The 22301-nt window shown below is 40.2% G+C and overlaps 2 protein-coding genes across 6 annotated transcripts; one reads left to right on the plus strand and one right to left on the minus strand.

Moving 5' to 3' along the window:
- The first annotated feature begins 522 nt into the window (after positions 1 to 522).
- On the plus strand, positions 523 to 3257 carry LOC129729966 (malate dehydrogenase, cytoplasmic). The gene is made up of 3 exons (XM_055688898.1): positions 523 to 722; positions 1458 to 1820; positions 1885 to 3257. The coding sequence occupies exons 1-3, from the start codon at positions 720 to 722 to the stop codon at positions 2518 to 2520; spliced, it is 1002 nt and encodes a 333-aa protein (XP_055544873.1). The 5' UTR covers positions 523 to 719; the 3' UTR covers positions 2521 to 3257.
- A 7238-nt stretch (positions 3258 to 10495) lies between these two features.
- On the minus strand, positions 10496 to 21932 carry LOC129730570 (uncharacterized). 5 transcript variants are annotated; one of them, XM_055690001.1, is made up of 4 exons: positions 16278 to 16318; positions 16038 to 16212; positions 12547 to 15978; positions 10496 to 12485 (listed from the first exon to the last, which is right to left on the minus strand). In XM_055690001.1, the coding sequence occupies exons 3-4, from the start codon at positions 15950 to 15952 to the stop codon at positions 10597 to 10599; spliced, it is 5295 nt and encodes a 1764-aa protein (XP_055545976.1). In that variant the 5' UTR covers positions 15953 to 15978; positions 16038 to 16212; positions 16278 to 16318; the 3' UTR covers positions 10496 to 10596. The 5 variants fall into 5 exon arrangements, with proteins under 5 accessions (XP_055545976.1, XP_055545978.1, XP_055545979.1 ...); XM_055690003.1 differs by having other exon boundaries at positions 16089 to 16212; positions 16278 to 16299; XM_055690004.1 differs by lacking the exons at positions 16038 to 16212; positions 16278 to 16318 and adding an exon at positions 21826 to 21932.
- Between the last annotated feature and the right edge of the window lie 369 nt (positions 21933 to 22301).

The raw sequence follows: 22301 nt of genomic DNA on the forward strand, positions 1-22301 counted from the left end.
ACTAGGCCCCCGCTTTGCCCAAGAGATGACCAATGCATATTATAGACACTATATACACACTTAGATTTTGTTGCCGAGAACTCAACAGCTGAAAAATTCAGCAAAATGTTCTACAAGTTTTCGGCAGAATTTTCCAGAACTTCGGCAAACGAGATGTCAATACATGCATATTTGCTGAATTTTCGTCGAAATATATCGCTGACATTTGTTAAAAACTTCGCCGAGCTCGCTCAGCTGTTGGAAAGTTTGTCGAGATAAATTAAGTGTGTAGTGTCTATAATGCATATGCACTGTGCAAATGCCCTATATTCGGGTTATTCGCGTTGAAAGAGATTTTTAAGGCTGTTCGCACCTACGTGAACACTCATATGTAATTGTCAAAATGTGCGTGATGACAAAAGCAAAAATATTTCCTTCCTTCTTTTTCGCATGCAAAAACCAAACAAATTTCAGCAACACCGTCAACGCGAATATTTCCAATTTTCGTAAATATTTGTAAAACGGCAACCCTAGCTCTTTCTATAACGTTTCTTTGCATTTCTGTTCTGTTCTTCAGTCGAAGTTAGTCGGTGTTTTACTTTACGGTCTTTTAGACGTGGTTTGAACAGTAGTATTTGGTGGCATTTGAAGCAGCATTTTGTAGAATCTAAGCTCTTTGTGAAAATCTTTTTTTACTTTACGTTTAGTTGTTCTACGTGTTATTAGAAGGCGCATTTAAAATGGTAAGTAACTGCTTCCCTACGTATACTAAAGACTAGTTGCAGTGAAAATGGTCGATTGCGAAAAAATGAATCAAGTTTGTGTTAGTATTTGGTACATGAGCGATTTTCAGCGAGATATCAAAAGATAAAAGCGTACGGTAGCACCAACCACTCGCTTTGACGTGGAGAGTTGTTCAAGGTCAAAACAAAACAATGGAATTTTTTTTGTAATTCAAACCATAGTGAAAGCGTAAAAACGCTGTTCACCAAAGATTATTATCGGTCGTTTTAATTCTTCATTGTTGAGAGAATTCCAATAACAAATCGGTTCAATGGTCATTTTGATAAGAACTTTAATTACTCTTTCGACAATGTTTGCCTGTCAGCAAAAGATTAGGAAACGCCGAAAAACGAAAAATAATATTCATCTTTTATGTAACATCACATTGTACTGACCTTTGGTGCCCTCTCTTCGCTCTCCATCATCACCGTAAGCACTTCAACTCAGCTTACCATGTTTATATACCTGCTACACACTCTACCAGATTAAACTCAGACATTCGAGAGAATTTATAATTCCCGCTTTCTCACGTCAAACGTATTGAGCTGTGGAAAATAACGCGGTTAAAAAATACCGGCAACCGGACGATGCTAGGAAACAGTTTATTTCCGTCCGTTAGATTTTGTTTAATTTTCATTTTTTTTCAATCATTTGCAAAACTCACCACCTGGATCGATGTTTGATGATGCGTGAAGTCGGAGCCGATTCGTGTTGTTGTAACTGGTGCTGCCGGTCAGATCGCCTATTCGCTACTGTATATGATCGCCAAAGGTGACGTATTCGGACCGAACCAGCAACTGATCCTACATTTACTGGACATTCCACCGATGATGGGCGTCCTGGAGGGTGTTGTCATGGAACTAGCCGATTGTGCACTGCCACTGCTGGCCGGTGTTGTTCCAACGGCCGACCCGGCTGTTGGCTTCAAGGACGTCAGTGCTGCTTTCCTGGTTGGTGCAATGCCTCGCAAACAAGGTATGGAACGTAAAGACCTGCTATCGGCTAATGTGAAGATCTTCAAGGTTCAAGGGGAAGCACTGAATAATTTTGCTAAAAAGGTAAAAATATTTGTAGCTTTGTAGATGCGGTAGTGCGTTACAATATCATTTTTATACATTCCAGGATGTTAAAGTTCTTGTGGTTGGTAATCCGGCAAATACCAATGCCTTGGTATGCTCCCACTACGCGCCTACGATTCCGAAGGAGAATTTTACCGCCATGACTAGGCTCGATCAAAATCGTGCTCAAGCACAAATCGCAGCTCGTCTTTCTGTGGGTATCTCTAAGGTAAAGAACGTGATCATCTGGGGAAACCATTCTTCAACCCAATACCCGGACGCGAAAAACGCTACCGTCGAGGTGGGCGGTACCAAGAAAAGCGTGGTCGATGCTGTCGCCAATAACGACTACCTTAATGCGGAATTCGTTGAAACCGTTCAGAAGCGTGGTGCTGCGGTCATTAATGCTAGAAAAATGTCGTCGGCTATGTCAGCGGCTAAGGCAGCCAGTGATCACATGCGTGATTGGTTCGCCGGTACCAAGGACGGCGAGTTTGTGTCTATGGGTGTTGTATCCGATGGTAGCTACGGAACACCTAAGGATATCGTCTTCTCCTTCCCGGTTCAAATCCAAAAAGGACAGTGGAAGATCGTGCAGGGCTTGTCCGTTGACGAGTTTGCCCGTGGCAAGCTGGACCTGACGGCCAAGGAATTGCTGGAGGAGAAAGAGGAAGCAATGTCCGTGTGTGCTTCGGATTGACTAACAAAACTGTAAAATGAAATGTTTGTAGAAACTATGCAAAAGTACGACCAAGTTTGGCGTGGAAGATGAAGATTCGATGACCATATGGTCGGGATGCAACCAAACCGAAACAATCGCCATTTTGTTACAAGTGAGTCATTAACACCAGTGGATGTGAAATTTGATAATCTATTTGAATAGTTTGTAATGGTATAATACCAACAATTCTTTGGAGCAAGTTGCATAAAATGCACGGGGTAGTTAAACTTTTAATTCCAATCGCTCAAAATAAAGCTTTTGGCGCTTGGTTTGGTTTCGTTGTACCCCGAGCATATTCTGAGCGAGTGTTTATCTTCCTGTAAAAGTAGAAAATGGTAATCTTAATGTTTTTTTTTTGTTAAAAATATTTCTACAAAAAAAAAATGGTTTGGCGCATTTGCAAATAAAATCATGCGCAGGAATGTTCTAAGCGATCATCAAAATAAATAAAATAAACCGAATAGAGTGGGCGCCGTTCAGTTATTTTATATTTGGTTGTTTCTTCAAAAATTTTATTTTACTTTTTACCACCATGCACCTTGCACATAAAACGAACCGGAAACAAAATACTAGGCATTTGAGATTAACATACCCCGATGTCGCATAGCGAAAGCAAAAAAAGAATACATAGCATTTAATGTTAGTTGCAATAGATGATAATCACTGCTTCCAATCTGCATATAAGAAAGTTTAATAAAGTCTCCAAAAACACCAAACGTGTTGAATTGTTGTTTGACTTTTTTTCGGAACCATTCTTTAAGTCCTTCGCTGGCAGTTTTTAACATCAACTGAGGGTTTCTGATGATTGTAGAAAATCGTCCAGAATAATCTACATCGGATAAGTCACTATTGTCTCCTTTTCCGAGGAAAACGGTATGTAACCAAGAATGTTATTTTCGAAGCACATGGCATGGCTTTTTTTAGTATAAAATTTAAAATAAACAGTAATTAACGTCGCTATGCACCAGTTGTTATAAGCAGGCAGGCAACGAATGAAATTTTCATTTCACTCGAAGCGATAGAGCGTTTTTATTTCCATTTTCCATTCGAATATCGACCATTTTTTGTTTGAATGGAACTTTGCACATTTGACATAGCAATTTGAGTATTTCTCGCGGGCGGACAAATTTTTCAGATTCAAGACTAATTTGTAATAGGGCCTGAGCATTTAGCATGGGTTTTATTCAAAGCATTGTAGCTAAGAAATTTTTACTTATACAGAAAACAGTCTGAGAATGAATTGTAAGGAGTTAATGATGTTTTACAAAAACATACATAGCGAAAAAAAAATTTTATGCCAAAATAATCACTAAACTAAACGAAACATTCGGTAAAAAGCCCAGGATAGAGAAAAGAAAATGAATTATTTGATGGTTAAATAATAATTAATTTAAACATTTTTTTAAATACACTAAGGTCGCTTTTTACGCGGGTTTTTTACGCGTCTTTTTTACGCGGATTCCGGAATTTACGAGGATTTTTTACGCGGATTCCGGAATTTACGCGGTATTTTTTTTTTGCCCGGATTTCGGTTCCCCTTCACTCGGAATGCAAAATTAACGATGGTTTTTTGTTACGCGGATTCCGGAATTTACGCGGTTTTTTTTACGCGGATTCCGGAATTTACGCGATTTTTTTTACGCGGACTCGGGAATTCATGCGGTTTGTTTTACGCGGCTTCCGGAATTTACGCGGTTTTTTTACGCGGATTCCGGAATTTACGCGGTTTTTTCTTACGCGGTACGTATCCCCCGCGTAAAAAGCGACTTTAGTGTATTCGTTTTCTAATAATTATAATTTAATTTTCAACGTCCGAACATTCTGAAAAATAAATAAAGAAGAGAACTCGGATCGAAATCCCTTCAAAATACCATGAGTGAGAGCCTGCAGAACAAGTTCTGGACCTCACGCAAACACCTTGCGCAGCATGCGGCGAGATTTCGACATCCAATGAGAAGATGGTTGGGTGCGACGGCTGCGAAACTTGTTACCACAACAGGAAAGAGAAGGAGGCCAACAAAGGCAAGGGTTTCCGAGAAATCCGGCGTCGAAGCCGTTGAACAAAGGTTGAAGGAGATGGAGGAAAAAAAAACGGCTGGAGAAGGAAATGGAAGCGGAGGCGATGCTGAAAGGTGAAGAGAAAAGAAAGGGAGATAAAGCGAGCTTTGGAACAGAAGCGACTGCTACTCGAGCAACAACTTCGTGAGGATTAGGAAGAAGAAGAATATGCTCTACAGGAACGTGTTCTACTTGAAAGAAGGTTGCAGGTGCAACCAATGAGAGAACGGCAGAAAGAGCTTCTTAACAAAAGGGCGAGTCTGGATGACGAATGGAGACTCTGAAACCTGAAGAAAAATCTAGCGAAGGAGGAGGTGATGAGAACGGCAGTTTCGAACATGATGCCTCTTTTTATACAAAAATCCAAATCCGAAGAGAAAAATGAACCAGATGAGCCAATACGGGCTGGGAAGGCTCAATTGGTGGCAAGAAGCGGAGTTACTAAGAAATTGTCCGTTTTCTTAGGAAAACCGGAGGAATGGCCACTGTTTTACAGTTATTACCAAGCATCCAAACGTAGCGTGCGGATTCAGCGAAGTTGAAAACCTGAAGGGCCCGGCTTTGGAAATGGTCCGCGGTCAACTATACTTACCTTACCAGTCAGCTCCAGGCCGAAGTGTCCCTTGCTGTTCGAAGAAGTCGTCTCCATTCAACTCGGTCCATGGCTGCAGCTCGTCAGCCATGTCGTCTGCGGAGGCCCCGCAGGTCGTCTTCCACTTGATCGAGCCACCTTGCTCGCTGCGCGCCCCGTCGCCTTGTTCCAGTCGGGTTGTTATCAAGAACCATTTTCACCGGGTCGCCCAGACATGCCCAGCCCACCGTAGTCTCCCGATTTTCGCCGTTTGAACGATGAGTGGTTCTCCCAGCAGCTGATGCAACTCGTGGTTCATCCGCCTCCGCCATGATCCATATTCCATCTGCACTCCACCACAGATGGTACGCAACACCTTTCGTTCGAAAACCCCAAGGGCGCGTTGGTCCTCCACGAGCATAGTCCAGGTTTCGTGGCCGTAGAGGACTACCGGTCTGATCAGTTTTTTGTAGGTGGTTAACTTCGTGCGGCGGCGGATTTTATTCGAGCGGATTGTCCTCCGGAGTCCAAAGTAGGATTTCCTGCCATAAGGCGTCGACAAATTTCTCAGCTGGTGTCGTTGTCAGCAGTCACCAGTGAGCCCAGGTACACGAACTCGTCTACCACCTCGATTTCATCACCGCTAATATGAATTCGTGGCGGGAGGTTGACACTGTCTTCTCTGGAACCTCTTCCTCTCATGTACTTGGTCTTCGATGCGTTTATGGCCAGTCCAATTCGTCCGGTTTCAGCCTTAAGTCTGATGTACGTCTCCGTCATCTTTTCAAGGGTTCGTGCTACAATATCAATGTCATCGGCGAAGCCAAGGAGCTGAACAGACCTTCTAAAAATCCTGCCACTCGTGTCGATACCAGCCCTACGTATCACACCTTCCAAAGCGATGTTGAATAGCAAGCACGATAATCCATCACCTTGCCGTAACCCTCTTTGAGATTCGAAGGGACTCGAGAGTTTCCCCGAAACTCGAACTACGCACATCACCCGATCCATCGTCGACTTGACCAACCGTGTCAATTTATCCGGTATTGCCCCACGAATTCCCTTGCAAACGGTGATAGTCGACGGCGCAGAATTTGAGAGAGTACCTTGTAGGCGGCGTTCAGCAACGTGATTGCGCGGTAGTTGCAGCAATCCAACTTGTCGCCTTTTTTGTAGATGGGGCACACCAGAGTTGCCAATGTTCCAGTTTAAACTGGATTCTTCCAGTTTTTTTTAAGTGATCCAGTCAAACAGTTTAATCCCAGCATCTTCCAGATTTTTGTTTGTTTCCACGTTTTATCCAGATTTTTTATGTACTCAAGCTCCGATTGGTTTTCGAAAATATTTTTAGAACGTAAATGTTGTAGAGTGTTAAATCATTGTAACAATTCTCATCTACATTTCCAGCCTATTCTATTTTCTCGCATGAAACACGGCCAAAATATAAACTACATAGCAATGATGAGATGAAAAAGGAAAGTAAGATAAGCTCTATTCAGAAACTGGCAAATAGATTTTTCTAAATCGTGAAAAAAATCAATTCCAGTGATAGCTTGATATGTTATTTAAAAATAAAAACAATCGATCTCAAAAATTCATATACAGGCGGCATTCGACAAAATAATTTCTGTTGCATAGCAGTTTAAATATTCGGATAGTTAGATACCAAGATATAGCGAACTAAGAGATAATTGCAATTCAAACTTCACCGATGTAACGTAAAAAAATGTTGCACCAGTACTGTTGTTAAAAGTTAAAGTAAAGTTCGTTTTCAGAATTTTAAGATAAATTAATTAGGCCGTTTTAAATTTAAGAAGATAACAATAAAATTAAAAGAAAAGAAAACCCGAAACAGAACAGTTCTGGATTCAGTAACCATCACAGAGAAGCTCTATTGCATTTTTTATGCTGTTCATTAAATTTTTTTGAAATCCAGTTTTTTGTTTAGCATTCTTCCAGTTTAAAAAAAAATTTTCATTGGCAACTCTGGGCCACACTGTACCCTCCATCCACTCCTCCGGTACTACCTCCTCCTCCCAAATCTTGGCAAAAACCCAGTGTAGCGCCTTAGCCAGTGATTCGCCACCGTGTTTTAACAGCTCGCTGGGGAGTTGGTCAGCTCCAGCGGCTTTATTGTTTTTCAGCCGGCCGATCTCCTCTCTAACCTCCTGGAGGTCAGGGGCTGGGATTCTGTCGTCATCTGCGCGTACACCGAGATCTACTACCACTCCGTCGTCGTCCTCTGCTACATCGCCATTAAGGTGCTCATCGTAGTACTACTTCCAACTGTCAATCACCTAACACTTGTTCGTGAGAAGGTTGCCGCCCAGGTCCCTGCACATGTCGGCTTGTGGCACATAGCCTTTGCGGGAACAGTTCAGCTTCACGTAGAACTTTCGTGTGTCATTCGCACGATACAGTGCCTCCATCGCCTTGCGATCTCGATCTTCCTCCTGGCGCTTCTTCTTCCGTAAGACCGAGTTTTGCCTGTTCCGTGCGCGTCGGTAGCGCTCCACGTTCGCCCTCGTTTGGTGTTGCAGCATCCTCGTGCTGCATTCTTCTCTTCCACTAACTGTTTGCACTCGTCGTCAAACCAGTCGTTTCTCCTGTTCGGAGCCATAGTACCAAGCGCCGCTACAGCAGTACTACCTATGGCTGATCGAATGTCCCTCCACCGCGGTCAACTATTTTTGCCTAAATCCGTTCCAAAGATCGTCGCTACGTGAACTGCTTCTCCAATGTCTACTGGAGAAAGTTCGAAAGTTAGAGCCACCGAAGTTTTCCTATATGTCCACCAAGAAGCCACCAACGAAAATCTTCACGATCTACTGAAGACCCACTACGCTTTGGAAGAATAGGTTGTTAGCGTAGCGCGAGAGTCGGCTGAAGACGGGAGGGCACGAGAAATTTTGGAACGAATCGGTGATCGATTCGAGACCGGACTCCTGTGGAACACGGGGATTTCCAATCATTCTTCCCCGAAAGCATGGACTGACGGAAAAGTTGATACAACTTTACCACGAGAACACACCACATAGGAGCTTCGCCAGCGGTTCTGGGTCCCGAATATCCAAAGGACAGTCTTTAAAGTCACTCGACAGTGCATCTGGTGCAAAGTGCACCGTTGTCTTCCATTGGCTCCGCTGTCGGCTTCCGGTTCGACGAGTGCAATCTCACCTCCGGCCTTCCAGCGCGGTCGAGTGGGTACTACTTGGGCCCAATCGAAGTGATCGCCTGTCGGAGCAACGCCGCACATGGGCGGAATATGGAAGTGGATGGTGCGGTCTGTAAAGGAGAGCTTGAAAGCGTTGGAAAACGGGCGATCCCTCACGGTTGAAGTGCTACTGATGGTCTTAGCGGAGACGGAAAACACGATCACCTCTCGACCGTTGACGTTCATACCCTAAGCGTCAGCCAATGAAGAAGCAGTTGCCCGAACTATTTTCTCATGGAAACAGTAACGCTAGCTGATCTGAGAGTAGATCGTTCCGTCAACGCCGCGAGACGCCTATAAGCGGTCCCAGGACTTGACCAACAACGCTTGGGAAAGGTGGACCAAAGAACGTTTACCAACCATCAATAAGCGTCAGAGTAGTTCAAGGCCAGAATCCGTTGGGGGTGAACGATCTCGTGTTTCTCGTCGACGGGAAAAACTGGAAGTGCTGGAACAGAGGTAACGTCGAACAAGTGTTTCAGGGAACGGATGGCCGAATCCGGCAAGTGAACGTTCAAACGTCTGGCGGAGTTTTTGCGGCGTGCTGTGGCCAACTTAGCGGTGCTCTAGATCGGTGACAGCAAATCTGGAGGAACTACCGGAAGTTGCGGGCTGGGGCATGTTAAGACCACTCGCACAGTGGCCCGACGATGTAAGCGCCGGAAAATGCAAGTGAGCGAAGGAAGATAGATTTCGAACAAATCATTTTTGCACGAATTGAAAAAGATACGGCGAAACTATTTATTGTAAGTAGGGAACATTCCTATAATGTTCTTACATGTATAGTTTAATTTTCAACATTCTTACCCGAACAATTTAGATAGCAGTGGTGGGCACTATTCCGCTAAATCCCTAATTCGCTAATTAGCGACGCTAAAATTCAGTTAGTGATTTAGCGATTTCGCTAATTTTTGAGCTGGTTAGCGAAACTGTTAGCGTCGCTAAAATTTTGGCCTTCGAAACGCTAATCGCTAATTCGCTAAATTTTGTGGAGAAGCGACAATAGAAATATTTAGAAAAACTGTGAATTGCTGATGGCGTACGTAAATTGCTTCGAAAGATGAACATACTTTACTGCGAAAGTTACTTTTGTCAGTTTTTTTACCCTAGAATGGAGTTCCAGTTATCGTACAAGCCACAGGAGAATTTTGAAGAACAAGCACAAGGTCTAGATTGATTTTTTGGCACACCAAGAACTTTGGTAAATTGCAATGCGCTTGAAATTATGACAACTTTGGTTCTACTTTTTCGATTCAGATAATAATTGAATTTTCATGAAAACATTCCTAAGAGTATCTATTTTCAATGCAAGCTAAATAACTTTTTTTTACAAAATCAAATATGAATACCGTTTCGTGAACCTCTTACTGTAAATAGCTTTAAAAAGTAATTGTTTTCGTTTGTTTAACCAAAACAGATCAATGTGGGTTTAGCGTTTAGCGATTATCGAGCTAAATTTTCCGGTTAGCGACTTAGCGATTAGCGTCGCTAAATTTTCGGTTAGCGGTGCCCACCACTGTTAGATAGACATTTAGAACCAAAAACCTCAAACAGATTAATTGCATAAATGCGAGTCAAAGCTATGAAACATTTTAAATGTGAAACAGTGGACAGGAAGTTTTTGTTCGAATTTTTTTTGATGCTTCGAATAAAACCTATGTCTTTTAAGAAAACCACTCTTGAGTCTGGAAAATCTGTCCACTTGCTGGAAATTTTCGGTTTGCTATAAGCCAAATACTTGTGCAAAGTTTCATTCAAAGCAAGAATGGTCGATTGAATTTTGGCGTATTTCCAGATTATTTGGCATGAAAACGCTCTAGGTTATGGAATCAGCAGCAAATTGGAAAATAGAATTATTAATACAAGAAGTGTTCAAGTTATATAACATAGAAGCTGGTAACCACGTTTAGGTGGGATAATGATCTCTTCACTAGAGCGGCTTCCGCAGACACTTAATCTTAGCGGTCAACCAGATGATAACAAAGGAGCTGTACGAATCTTAAATCCCATATTCGGCTCAGGAAGTGGGTAAATTCGGTAAATTCAATGGCGTTTACGATAATCGGTAAGTACCTACATGAGGATTACAAAATAAAAATGAGAAAAGCAACTTTGAGGCTTATAACGTTTTATTATATTTCATATGAAAAAAAGAATTACAGGTGGTTAAAAATTCGGTTTTTGCTTAGGATACACAATTGCATTGTATCTATTATTTAAAGAAAGATTTCATATAATCCATGGTAATGTCATGATCATTTTTATAGTTATTAATTGTGGTCAAAAGCCTTTCATTGTCCGATACCGCCCGATGCAGTCGACTAGCTTGCAAGTTACTGTAAACCGTAGGTGTTGCGCATAAGCCATTTAGATGTTGTTGGCACACAATCAATTCGTAGCTTCCACGGTTGTCTTTCCTAGCTGTTCGGCCCATGATTTGTGTTTCCTCCTTGACATCCAGTGAGAAAAATGTTTGAATTACGTGCAGCCCTCCGTGCTTTTCAATCGCCACACTCGATTTGTAATCGACACCCCGTCCCATTGCAGCTGTTGCCAGTGTGATAGTTTTGGCCACACCTGCCTCGTCAATGTACTGACTCATTAGAGCTTGTTCCGTGTTCACGGTCAGCACATTCAGCCTATCGAATTGGCCACAATATTCAGCGTGGAATCTATTCAGCGGAGTCTCGGAATCGAAAAACACAAGCACAGATCGGTTCTCTCCGAGTATGGCATTGACTCGAGCAAAGATTGCCGCTTCCCACTCCGAGAGGCTATTCAACACTCGGAAATCAGCGGACTGGTTGAAACGAAGATTGGAACCGCCGAAAAATGTTGGCATTATGGACGTTTTGCTGATGTTATACAAATTCTCAATCGTTTGTTTTTCGCACTGATTGAGGGCGGACAATGTACCAGAAACACCCAGAATCAGAGGATAACATTTCGGAAGAATTGCGTACGAAATTGAACCGCACTCCAGATTTAGATATCCGTAATTAATTTCGGTTCCTACTGTAGTCACAAAATTGGAGCCGCGCAAGCGGAAATAATTAAATACTGGATAATAACTATTCAAGCAATAGTTGACATATTTGCCTTTGCGATTGTAAAGGATGGTGCCTCGCTCACTGAGTTTGTAATCCTTCCAATTTTCCACCGGTAAGTCGCGTACATGGACGGCGCAGCTAATCATCGCCTTCAGATGATCATCGAACAACTTTTTGTTGGTAAAACGCTCACTTGTCAGTTTCCCACATCGGGTCAACATGTTGTAATGTTTTTCATTGTTAATGAAGTTATGAAATTCTTCAACTCCTTTCATTTTCTCCAATGTGATAAAGCGGTAGATGGTATGTGCTACCTCTCTCTCGTTGTCAGTTTTGCTGCGAAGCACAATATTCCATATTTCCTCCTGTATTAAATTCAATCCCGGTAACGTGAGACGAGTACAAGGTAAATATACATTACCGAAGAACTCAGCCGTGAAAAAAACATCTACTTCATCTATTAGAAGAACAGAGTTACTCATATTTTCAGTAGCTAGTTCTTTTTTCGATTGATCGTTACCCAGCAGCATCTTTGTTAGTAAATCTCGCATTCCCATGCGTTCACCGTTGATAACAGGAGCAATCAAATGGTTTGCCATATCTTCAAATGTACCATAAATAATTCGATTCCCGATCCTAAACATGGAAAAGAATTGCTGAAAGTCTTGTTCATCTCTCGTTACCAAGTATTCATTGTAGCAAACCACGCGAGTCTTATGACCCGTCAACGCCAGTAGAGCAGCCGTTAGGCCCAAGACCAGAGATTTGCCCTGTCCAGTAAGAACCTGCGCCAGATGATTTATTACACCGTCAGTTGCCCGATCAATACTAAGCAGACGCAATATGCACAGGATCTGAACACAATGTGGAGTCAGATACTTCCCGGTGTTTGATACATCCTTCGATACAATGATAGACCAGACAGCTGCCAGTCCAGCCAGCATTTCCGGTATTTTTTCCAATTTATCGTCACTATCCCAAGTCGGGTGCAGTTTTATGAATGATAGTTCTAACACTTTGTTGACGATTTTTTCTGCTTTTGCAATATATTCTAAAAAAAAAATGAATAAATTAAGTAAGAATATTACAGTAACCAATCAATATACTCTCACCTTCGTTGGATAAATTCATGAAACGCTGGAAGCAATCATCGTATTTCTGGTACACAGAAAGCATCTTTTCTCTATCAGAATCGCTGTTTAAACCGTCGAACAGCTCAAGAGCTCGACCGACCGCCATCTCGCTTTGTTTCCGAATATACCAAAACGACTCCTTGATGAGGTAGATACGATTTGTAAAGTCCCGATGAGAGCTACTATTGTCTACAGCACTCGCAAACGGTTTAACACGCTCATCGTAGAACATCTCAAACGACACATACTCGGGTTGCTCACTGAGGTACAAAAACGAGTTCCGCACGGCAAAGATCAGCTCATTGGTTGTGGAGATTTGTTCTATTTCGGACAACTGTTCGCCTGACTTCCAATTAGTTTTCGCCAACTGATTTCTGATATACGACATCATTGTCAGCAGTATTTCGAGGATGTAATGCTTCTGGCAGTCACAGTTATCAAAAAGCACTGGCACTGTTCTGGCAAACTTTTCTACCGCTGTGACACGATAGGTTTTATTGACTGTAGTTGCCCATTTATTATCAACCAATTCGATCAGTTTCAAATCAACTAAAGAACTCATACTGACATCGGCAATAGCTTTAACGTACCAATCAAACTGAATATCATTCAAATCCACCATAAGATCACCAAATGATCGGAAAAAGGATACCACCAAATCAGGGATGACATTTTTGTCCAATGCTACTGAAACAATTTCCAACAGAGCCGCCTTCAGTGATGCCATTTCAGGCAGGCAAATTTTAGCACACAGTCCGGTTATGATGTCTTCTCTGTTTTTCCAGTACATGTTGAACACGTCGACCAAATCACGGAAGCTATTTGAAGTCAACGAGTGTTGAATGGCTTTTGTATTGATAAGATCGAGCTGTTTTTGCAATATTTGCCTATCGATCGATGAATTGTCTGTTTGCCCCACGTAGGCCATAGTTTGTACGATGAACCGAGCTGTATTATGGGTCATGACTCGCAGCGTCTCCAGCTGATCGCGTCCAGCTTTGGTCAAAAAGTCCGTGTAACCTTGGATTATTTTCTCAAAGCAGTCGAACTTGTAATCCGATGGAAGAATATGATACAAAACATCATCAAGCAGACAGTACCAAACATAATTTTCGTCAGAAATGTTCAGTGAGTTCTCAGGTACTTCCCCGAAACCGAAATATTTTTTTGTGCTTCTCACAAGTTTCTTCCAAGTCGGTTGGTGCTTTGGTCCTTCAAACAGTTGAACAGTGTAATCGAAAGGCTGTTTTGCGCTTTCGGAGCCCAAATCGAAATGCTTCAACAGTTTAAAAATGAAATAATACTCCCGTTCCAGGCATGTTGTCAAAACGTTTTCCGACTTCCAATTAATCTTTTTAATCGGATGCCATCCGGAATGATTACTAGTTAGTAGATCCTTCACAGTATGATCTGTTTTGCTACTGATTTCAATTATCAATTCCTCCAAACTTTTAGCCAAGAAATAATAAATCGGATTGGTTTGCGGTTCAACGGAAAGCAACTTTTTGATTTTTATCTTTCCCATGTGATCAGTCCACCGAGCGGCAAGATCGGCTAGTGGTTTCTGGAACATACTTTCGTTCAAAACTCCCGTCATGTCAGAGAACAACTTGATATCACCAGTTTGGATGAACAAAATTCGATCGCTGCCGATGTTTCCAAGAGTTTTATGTAAACAGATCGGTGCTTTTTCTACCAGTTGTGTCCTATAGGTGGTACTGCATTCCTTCAACGTTTTACGCAAATTGCTGATAATGTCCGCACTGGATGTTTTATCCGGGCGATAACCAAACATTTCCAACATTTTATCCCTTGCATTACTGCAAGCTTCAGCCTGCAAAAACGATTCAGCTGTACAACGTAATTCTCTACGTATTAATTGGTTGTTTTTTATTCTTTCGATCAGCTTGGTGAATGTCATACGGGTGTTGTCGTTTATGATATAGAACAGCTGGATACGATCAACTGCAAGCTTTTCGTCACCCGAAGATTGTTTCAAAACTGTTTGAATCGCCTTCAGTACCGACTGTTTTCGTACTTTCCTTTCAGCCGCTAAGTCATCTTGCAGCACTCGGACAATTTGGAGGTGCTGGAATAGAACTTTTTTCGCTTCAATGAAATTGGTAGTCTGATCCAAAACGCTCGGGCTAATGATCCGAACTTTAGCCAGAAAGTTGTCATCCGCTGACATCAGTGAGCCTTCGTTGTACAGTTTGATGTCCAAGTTTGCACATAACAGCCGTGCAGAGAAACCCAGTTGATCCACTCTCTTTTGTGTTGGAACTTTCTTTTTAATACACTCACGACCGCTTCGAAAAATTCTGATCTCGTCCAGATATTTGATTAGCATTCCACATTCTTCTCCTTGTTCAATGTCCGATTGCTCACTGAGCATACTGCTATTTTCCATTTCAAGATTGTCATCCTGCTTCTGCTGGTTCATGGTATCTATCAATTGTGAAGTATTACCTTCAAACTTTACAACAGCTTCGTCCAATTTGAATCCTTCCATTTTTTCTTGGATTCCATTTACAAGCTCAGATAGAATTCGTCTGGCGTCCTTTTCGATGTCTTTGCTCTCATTGTTCTCATCTACAACGACGAAATCATTATTCGTTGAGCTCTGTAACTTTTCTGCTCCAAAATCACTCATTCGATCATCCCTTTCCTTAGTTTCTTCCAGAATCGTTCCGATGCCATTGTTGTCAGTGTTTCGTTCTTTACTTTGGTTATCGTTCTCTCGCTCATCGTTAGCATTTAAAATTTGATTGACTCCGTCTATTGCAAATTCAGAATCCGGGCTGATGGTTTCATTTTGAACTGTTTGTTCTTGCTCTTGAGAATTATTGGCAATCGTTCGCTCCACGTCCAAATCAACCTTATCTTGCTTGTCTTCTTGCTTCTTCTCTTCATTATCAACATCAGCTCTGCCACCAAAGGTAATAACGTCCATTTCCCCTGTTTCTTCATCCGTGCTGGGTCTTAAATCAATCGAACATAACGCCATGACGCTGTCTTCTTTGTCACCATTAGGCTCATCATCTTTTCCCCCCATTTCTTCCGAACCCGTTCCAACACCACTATCACCAGTCGTTTTCTCGGAAGCATCGACATTTTCTTCCGACTTTGTCTCACTGCCTCCTGAGTCGGTATCCTCCTGTCCGTCACTGTTGGATGCCTCACAACCGCCTGAATCGGAATTTTCCTGTCCGATAATTACCGGAATTGTAACACTGGAATGCAGCGAAGAGTATGGGCTATCTTCCGGCTCACTAATTACCTCTATTGATTCATCGTCTCTTATCATTTCATATTCACTTTCAGAATCACAATGAATTGACTCAACTGGGCTGACGGTCGGACTAACTTCATATTTCGGTGCCATTTTGTTCACTTTTTTAGTCGAGATATCTGAAACGACATAAACATGTTTTGACGTTCCTTCTTTCCAAAACTGTTTCTGGAATTACCTTCTAAGTAGCCAAAACTAAACTAAGTACAAGAATAGCACTTTAAAATACCTTGCAATCGAAAAATTGTTAACCAAATAATGCTCAATTTCAATCTGACTCACTTCTGGGCAACAATCACTGAATGATTGAATGGATAGAGCAAAATATGGTGTTTTATGGTGTCGTTTTTCGCCTGTATGCATACGTAAACAATTTAGGTAGAAAAAATCTAAGTCGCTATGTATCATATTCACATACCTACGGAAAGATGGTATTATCTTCTCAAAACATAGACAGTGATGCCAGCTAATATTTTCCGAGAAAAAAAGCTTAAGTTGTTACGTATTTTTTTTACGAAATTACCGAAATTGGAGAATTTTATTTTATATAAAGCTGACCGAGCAAGCCAAAAAGCTAAAATGTATGGTTGTTCATTGTAAAAATAAACATCTTTCTGGAGACACTTCTAACAGCGTTTAACAGCGCTCTATCGTCACTTCATATTCATACAAATTTGGCAACCAGCATATGAAGAAATCAACATTTGAAATGTTTATCGAGTTTATAAAACTACGTCGATTCATGTCCCGAATGGTAAGAGATCCAGAATGTACTTGTACATTTGAATTATGACTGGTACAAGTTGTTCTAAAATACATCTTTAAATTATTCAAACATTTTTGGAACAATAATTATCAAACGAAATCTATGACTACCCTAATCACAAACAAACAGACGTACCACTTCGAAGAGAAATCCTGAAAAATCTTCGTCCTAGTTGGAAACGCCACCATGTGGGACGTCCTAGTTGGAACAATTTCAATGACTAGAACGAAAACTCTGAATAACCAGCTGTCTTACGAAAGTTTAAAGTTTGCTAAATCGGTTTCTCGGATCGGAATAGACTATTTTACAAGACGTTTCTGAACTCAATTCATGAATGAAATCAACAGAAAACAAGTAAAAGCAACATCAGCATCAGCAGGATCCGTGACACCTGTCAGAACACCCGGAGAAAAAATATTGAACAAATTGATATAGAGTATCGGCTCTATTTTCGTCAGGTTTTACCAATTATCGTCTGGGAGGTTAATGAAGTCATAGAGAACTAATCTTTTCGTCTTACACCTTACAGATTTCGAGTTTTTTGTCTCTATATACAGATAGCTCCTTCAGCTGCTTAAAATATATTCTCTATTCGCTCTGATGGAGTTGCGGTGCTGCCACCTTCAATTTGTTTAGTCTATGAGTGCGGAGGATAGGAATTTCTTTAAGGGTGAATGTGATAGCAACCATTTTGGAAATTTTCCTTAAAATTCGCATACGGTCAGCTCAATGCGTGTGAAGAAGATGATTTACTTCCGCCAGGGCGAGAATCAAAAGTTTAAAAATAAATTAAAAAATGTTTTTTGAGAGTAGGTAAACACGAAAAAGAGAATAACTCGAAGCCAACCACATACATAAGACATACTTAACACTCAGGAAGAAATCTTCCAAAAAAGTTGGTACAAAATGAACTACTCGAATGGTACCACACTCTGAATAAAATCACTGTTTGAGTTGTTTTTGAAGGCAGTGTACTTGCGCAGCCCTGCATTTGTCTCGTTCCTACTCGAAAAATGCTGCATTGATTTTGTGAATACCTTTTTGACAGTTCCTTATGGGATTTTCTTTGGGGCACGATAAAGCCGAAAAAAAGAACATTCATTTTGTTTATTATTTATCGAGCAGTTTGACAAGACAAGGTACGGAGTACTATGGGGCAACGTGTACCAGAAAAAAACGCCAGTGTTACGTATGTCTTATGTATGTGAGCCAACTGTCACTTCCTGTTCTAGTTTGTAATCGTAATGCCTCCCTCCAGAGGGGATTCACTGCTGTCAAATTTCATATGTGTGTGCGTTATCGCAGATCAACTCTGGTCCATGACTTTTCCGCGGTTACTCGAGTTTTGATAAAAAACCTTCCAATTCTATAATATTTCACCTATTTCACATCGATCAATTTCATGACCAAAAAGAACAAAAATCAAAACAAACGCCATGTTGCCGAATATGTTGGTTACAGAATGTTTGACAGAAAGATCCCCCTGCCTCCCTCACACTATAGAATCATGTTATATCGCATAACTTGATATCAGAATCCATTCGCGTTGACGGTGTTGCTGATATTTGTTTGGTTTTAACATGCGAAAAAAGGAAGGAAATATTTTTGCTTTTGTAATCACGCACATTTTGACAATTACATATGAGAGTTCGCGTAGGTACGAGCAACCTTTAAAATCTTTTTCAACGCCGTCAACGAGAATACATCTAGTGTTCGAAGAAATTTGGTGTATGACATTTGATATCAAGATTGGCGATATTACATGCATGATACCCGCTGTATTGTGAACGAGATATTGCGACTTTTACGCCAAATTGGACTACCCCGAAATACACGATTATCACAGTCGAATCTCGCACACGATTTCGCAGTTTGGGTGATGGGTATCGATCGCTTATCGTTATCGAAACGCTTGACAGAAAGCAATGGTCAGTGCTTGATACCTGTGTATATTAATAAAGTATACTTAAAACCGTGAGGTCTGGTATCGATACAATGACAATTGAGAAAGTATCGATACTTAGTATCACCCAATCAATCATGCCACACTTGATATTCAACCTAATTTTCAACTAAAGCTGCTCAAAAATATATACTTAATGTTGCAAATGAAAAACAAAACAAACAATGAACCCAAAAAAAAACTGCCACTGCGCTACTGAGGTGTTAATTTGATAGAGCGAAATAAGAAATTGGGCAATGAATGATTATCACAGAAGTCCAAATATTCATGCAAGGGGCAATATATTCTAAGACAAGACGCGACAGCTGGCTTCTTATTTTTCTTTTCGTAACGGCCGGCATCCCCGTTGAAGTTTTTTCGAACGTTCCACACCGTTGATGCCAAGAGATTATTTTTAACAACTTTTGCAGGTCAATGAAAATAAAACAAATTTAAAATGTAATATATATAGGCGAATAATACTCAATTTTTATTTATTATTTTATGTTCAATAAAGCATACTTCTACTATCAATTTTTTTCTTCCTAAGTTTCTTGGTACCCAAATTTTTTCTTCCTAAGTTTCTTGGACTTCAACCGAAATAGTAAAGAACGATTAATCAATGCATTTTTAAAGTTATAACAGTGAAATACATTACTCGGTAATATCATGTACCTTGCATACTCTTGCATCATTATTAATGAACAATTATAATAGCTAAATTATGACTCTCCAGCAACACTGCTTTACAGTGAAAAGTAACCTCGTTGTATTTTCTACGTGACGATTGCGTTATCGGATTCAGCCAATCAGCAGCCGGTTCAAATTGGTTGAATGTAACGGTGACCAGCTGTCGCGTCTTGTCTTATAATATATTGTGATTTCAGAGAAAAATTAGAATTTTGCACTCTAACTGACAACCGAAAATGACAATTTCAGACAGCACCGATAAAAATGCGACTCAAGAAATTGTTTGTCAAAGCGTATGCACTCTTAATTTACTCCAATTGAAATTGAATAGCATTGACTTAAAGCCGCCTTGATTCCTTGCCCTCGACTATGCAGCAGAGCTGCATTGATATGGTTTGCAATCAAAATGTTCTACGAATAAACTAGTTATAATCCATTATTTGATGTTGCTTAAACAGTATGCAATATAACATAGTTTTCATTAACTGGTGAATGACCGCCGGTTAAAACTTCAACAAAAAAATGTATCAATGAGATATATGGGAAAAGACTTCTGAATTTCGTTCAGAGATTTAGATGAACGGCTCAAAAGTTTCGTCTTCTCGAAAGAAGTCACTATTCTAAATTTCAACACAATCAGACTTCGGGAAGTCGTGCGGGTAAAATTATACTTTTTTACCAATGAAAAATGTTCGATAGCACAAAAATATTGTGACGCTAAATTTCTTAGAGATGCAATAAACGTTAAAATATAGTGTTTTTTTTTTGTAAGATTTGGACCACTGCGACCATTATTTTGATCTTTTGTGGTAAAAAAAAAAATTTATATATTTTTCAGCTGGGAAACTCTCTCAGCTTTAATTTATTTTTACCCGTGAGGACATTTTTCGAAAAACCGAAGCGTCTGAGCTCTACCGCTAAACGAAATTCGAAGGCCTAATTTCCCCGCAACTTCTGTTGGTTCCAGCTCGAGAATTCTTATGCTTCAGAAAGTCTTTTTTTTTTAATTTGTTTCCTGAGATAACATAAATGTTTTCCGCAAAAGTACATAAATGTTCTCCGCAAAAGTGTACAGCGCATCGTTTCTATGTCTGTCTCTTGCATCTTCAAAATTGAGCTTTATAGACATAGTTGTCCCACGACTTTTATTTTATATATCATGGCTTTGTTGTGATAAATACATCAAATCGCCAAAAGCATGCGAACTTTAACAAACCCGTACCCGATGTTGTCGTATCATATTCGCTAACCGATCTAAAAATAGGCGAAATGGTGCCCATCACTGATGGCAATAAATCGTACATGCCTTTGATGATGAATATGATATTCTTTGCTCGATCAAGACAAACGAAAACCTAAGAAACAAACAAATAGACCATAATTAACTAATGAGGTGTAGAGAATATAACTTATTCGGATATTTTTGTATTTCAATTACGAACATTTCACTATCCCCAGTTGAACGTGTATCGAGTGCTATTCCTTACAGAACTTTTTTACCAGTGTTTGAGATGTCTGTCAGTTGCGGGTGTTGCTTCTTCTTTTTCTTGAAAATACCCTGCATTCCAATTTTTTTGTGAAAGGACAATATTAATAAAGTATACTTGAAACCGTGAGGTCTGGTATCGATACAATGACAATTGAAAAAGTATCGATATCACCCAATCAATCATGTAACACTTAGTTTTGTTTCGATATTCAACCTAATTTTCAACTAAAGCTGCTCAAAAATATATACTTAATGTTGCAAATGAAAAACCAAACAAACAATGAACCCAAAAAAACTGCCACTGCGCTACTGAGGTGTCAGTTTGATAGAGCGAAATAAGAAATTGAGCAATGAATGATTATCACAGAAATCTAATTAGTCATGCAAGGGGCAATATAAACTGCTCATAATCGCATAATTGTAACATTTGCAAAATTGGTTGTTCGAGAAAATGACACTTTTATATTTTGACCTTAAATGCATTGTTCCCAATATATTCTTGCAAATAGACGCTTCAAATAAACTTAGTATCATGAAGAAAGCACTACTTTACACTATGTATAAATTGAACATTACTTTTGAAGTCAAATTAGTTGAAATTTTTGCAATGATACTTTTATGCCGTCACTTTCAAGGTACTTTTGGAATATATCACAAGGGAAATGAAGTTTTTCTTGTTTCAACAAGCATGAGCTGAACATCAGAAACGGATCACCGATGGTTGGCTACCGGACCAGAATAACCTTCGAGTTTCAAAGGATGTGGATTTGGATGGAAGCATTTTTGACAAAAAAGTTGAAAAAGTTAAGTAGTGTGACAATTATGCGGTTATTTAACGCTATGTGACAAAACAACTTGGTATTTTTTACGACTTTTTCAAACAAACATAAGTATATTTTTTCAGATGTAAAAAATACATACTTTTTCAAGCATTTCCCAAAAAAAAGCACGAAATCCATAACATGTCGAATGTTACAACCATGCGATTACAGGCAGTAAAGCAACACCAAGAAATATCTATCCCAGGTACTTCACTACGCCATATTGGAATCACTGTATATACACAAAATTACACATACCATTTCAAAAGTGACATCGCTGGTACCAAATCGTGGAAAATTGTATGGGATATCCGTTATTTTAGTTAGCGTTTCGTAAAGCGGAATTTCCCATTTTCTTTGTGACGTGCTGATTCTCCAGTAGTTTCTGAATCTTTTGACATAGAATACAGGTAAGCATCATTTGTACAGTTACAGGGTGGCCAGCAGATTTCCAATTTCAAATTCCCGGTTTTCCCGGTCAAAAATTGATATTTTTCCGGTTTTTAACCGCATCCATATACAGGGGATAGTCAAAATAAGTAGGATAGGCAAAATTTTGATGAAATTTGAAATGCTGTAGCTTTGCCAAATGTTATACGATTTTAATAATTCGAACACCACACTGGAAAACTTTTGAAGTTTCATTTTCTGACCTCAGATCTGGCCTAGGACACCGGATGTAGGAAATATTATTGAGTTCCGGTAGGCATGTCAAACCTGCTAATTTTTGGATG

This window comes from Wyeomyia smithii, chromosome 3 (genome assembly GCF_029784165.1).
Source record: "Wyeomyia smithii strain HCP4-BCI-WySm-NY-G18 chromosome 3, ASM2978416v1, whole genome shotgun sequence".
Taxonomy (NCBI): domain Eukaryota; kingdom Metazoa; phylum Arthropoda; class Insecta; order Diptera; family Culicidae; genus Wyeomyia; species Wyeomyia smithii.

Bases quoted from the DNA above. Each gene is read 5' to 3' on its own strand.
- LOC129729966 (XM_055688898.1), top strand. The intron at 1,821-1,884 runs GTAAAAATATTT...TATACATTCCAG, and splicing joins TGAATAATTTTGCTAAAAAG to GATGTTAAAGTTCTTGTGGT.
- LOC129730570 (XM_055690004.1), bottom strand. From the start codon at position 15,952: ATGGCACCGAAATATGAAGTTAGTCCGACCGTCAGCCCAGTTGAGTCA. The intron at 12,486-12,546 runs GTGAGAGTATAT...TTTTTTTTTTAG, and splicing joins CATGAATTTATCCAACGAAG to AATATATTGCAAAAGCAGAA.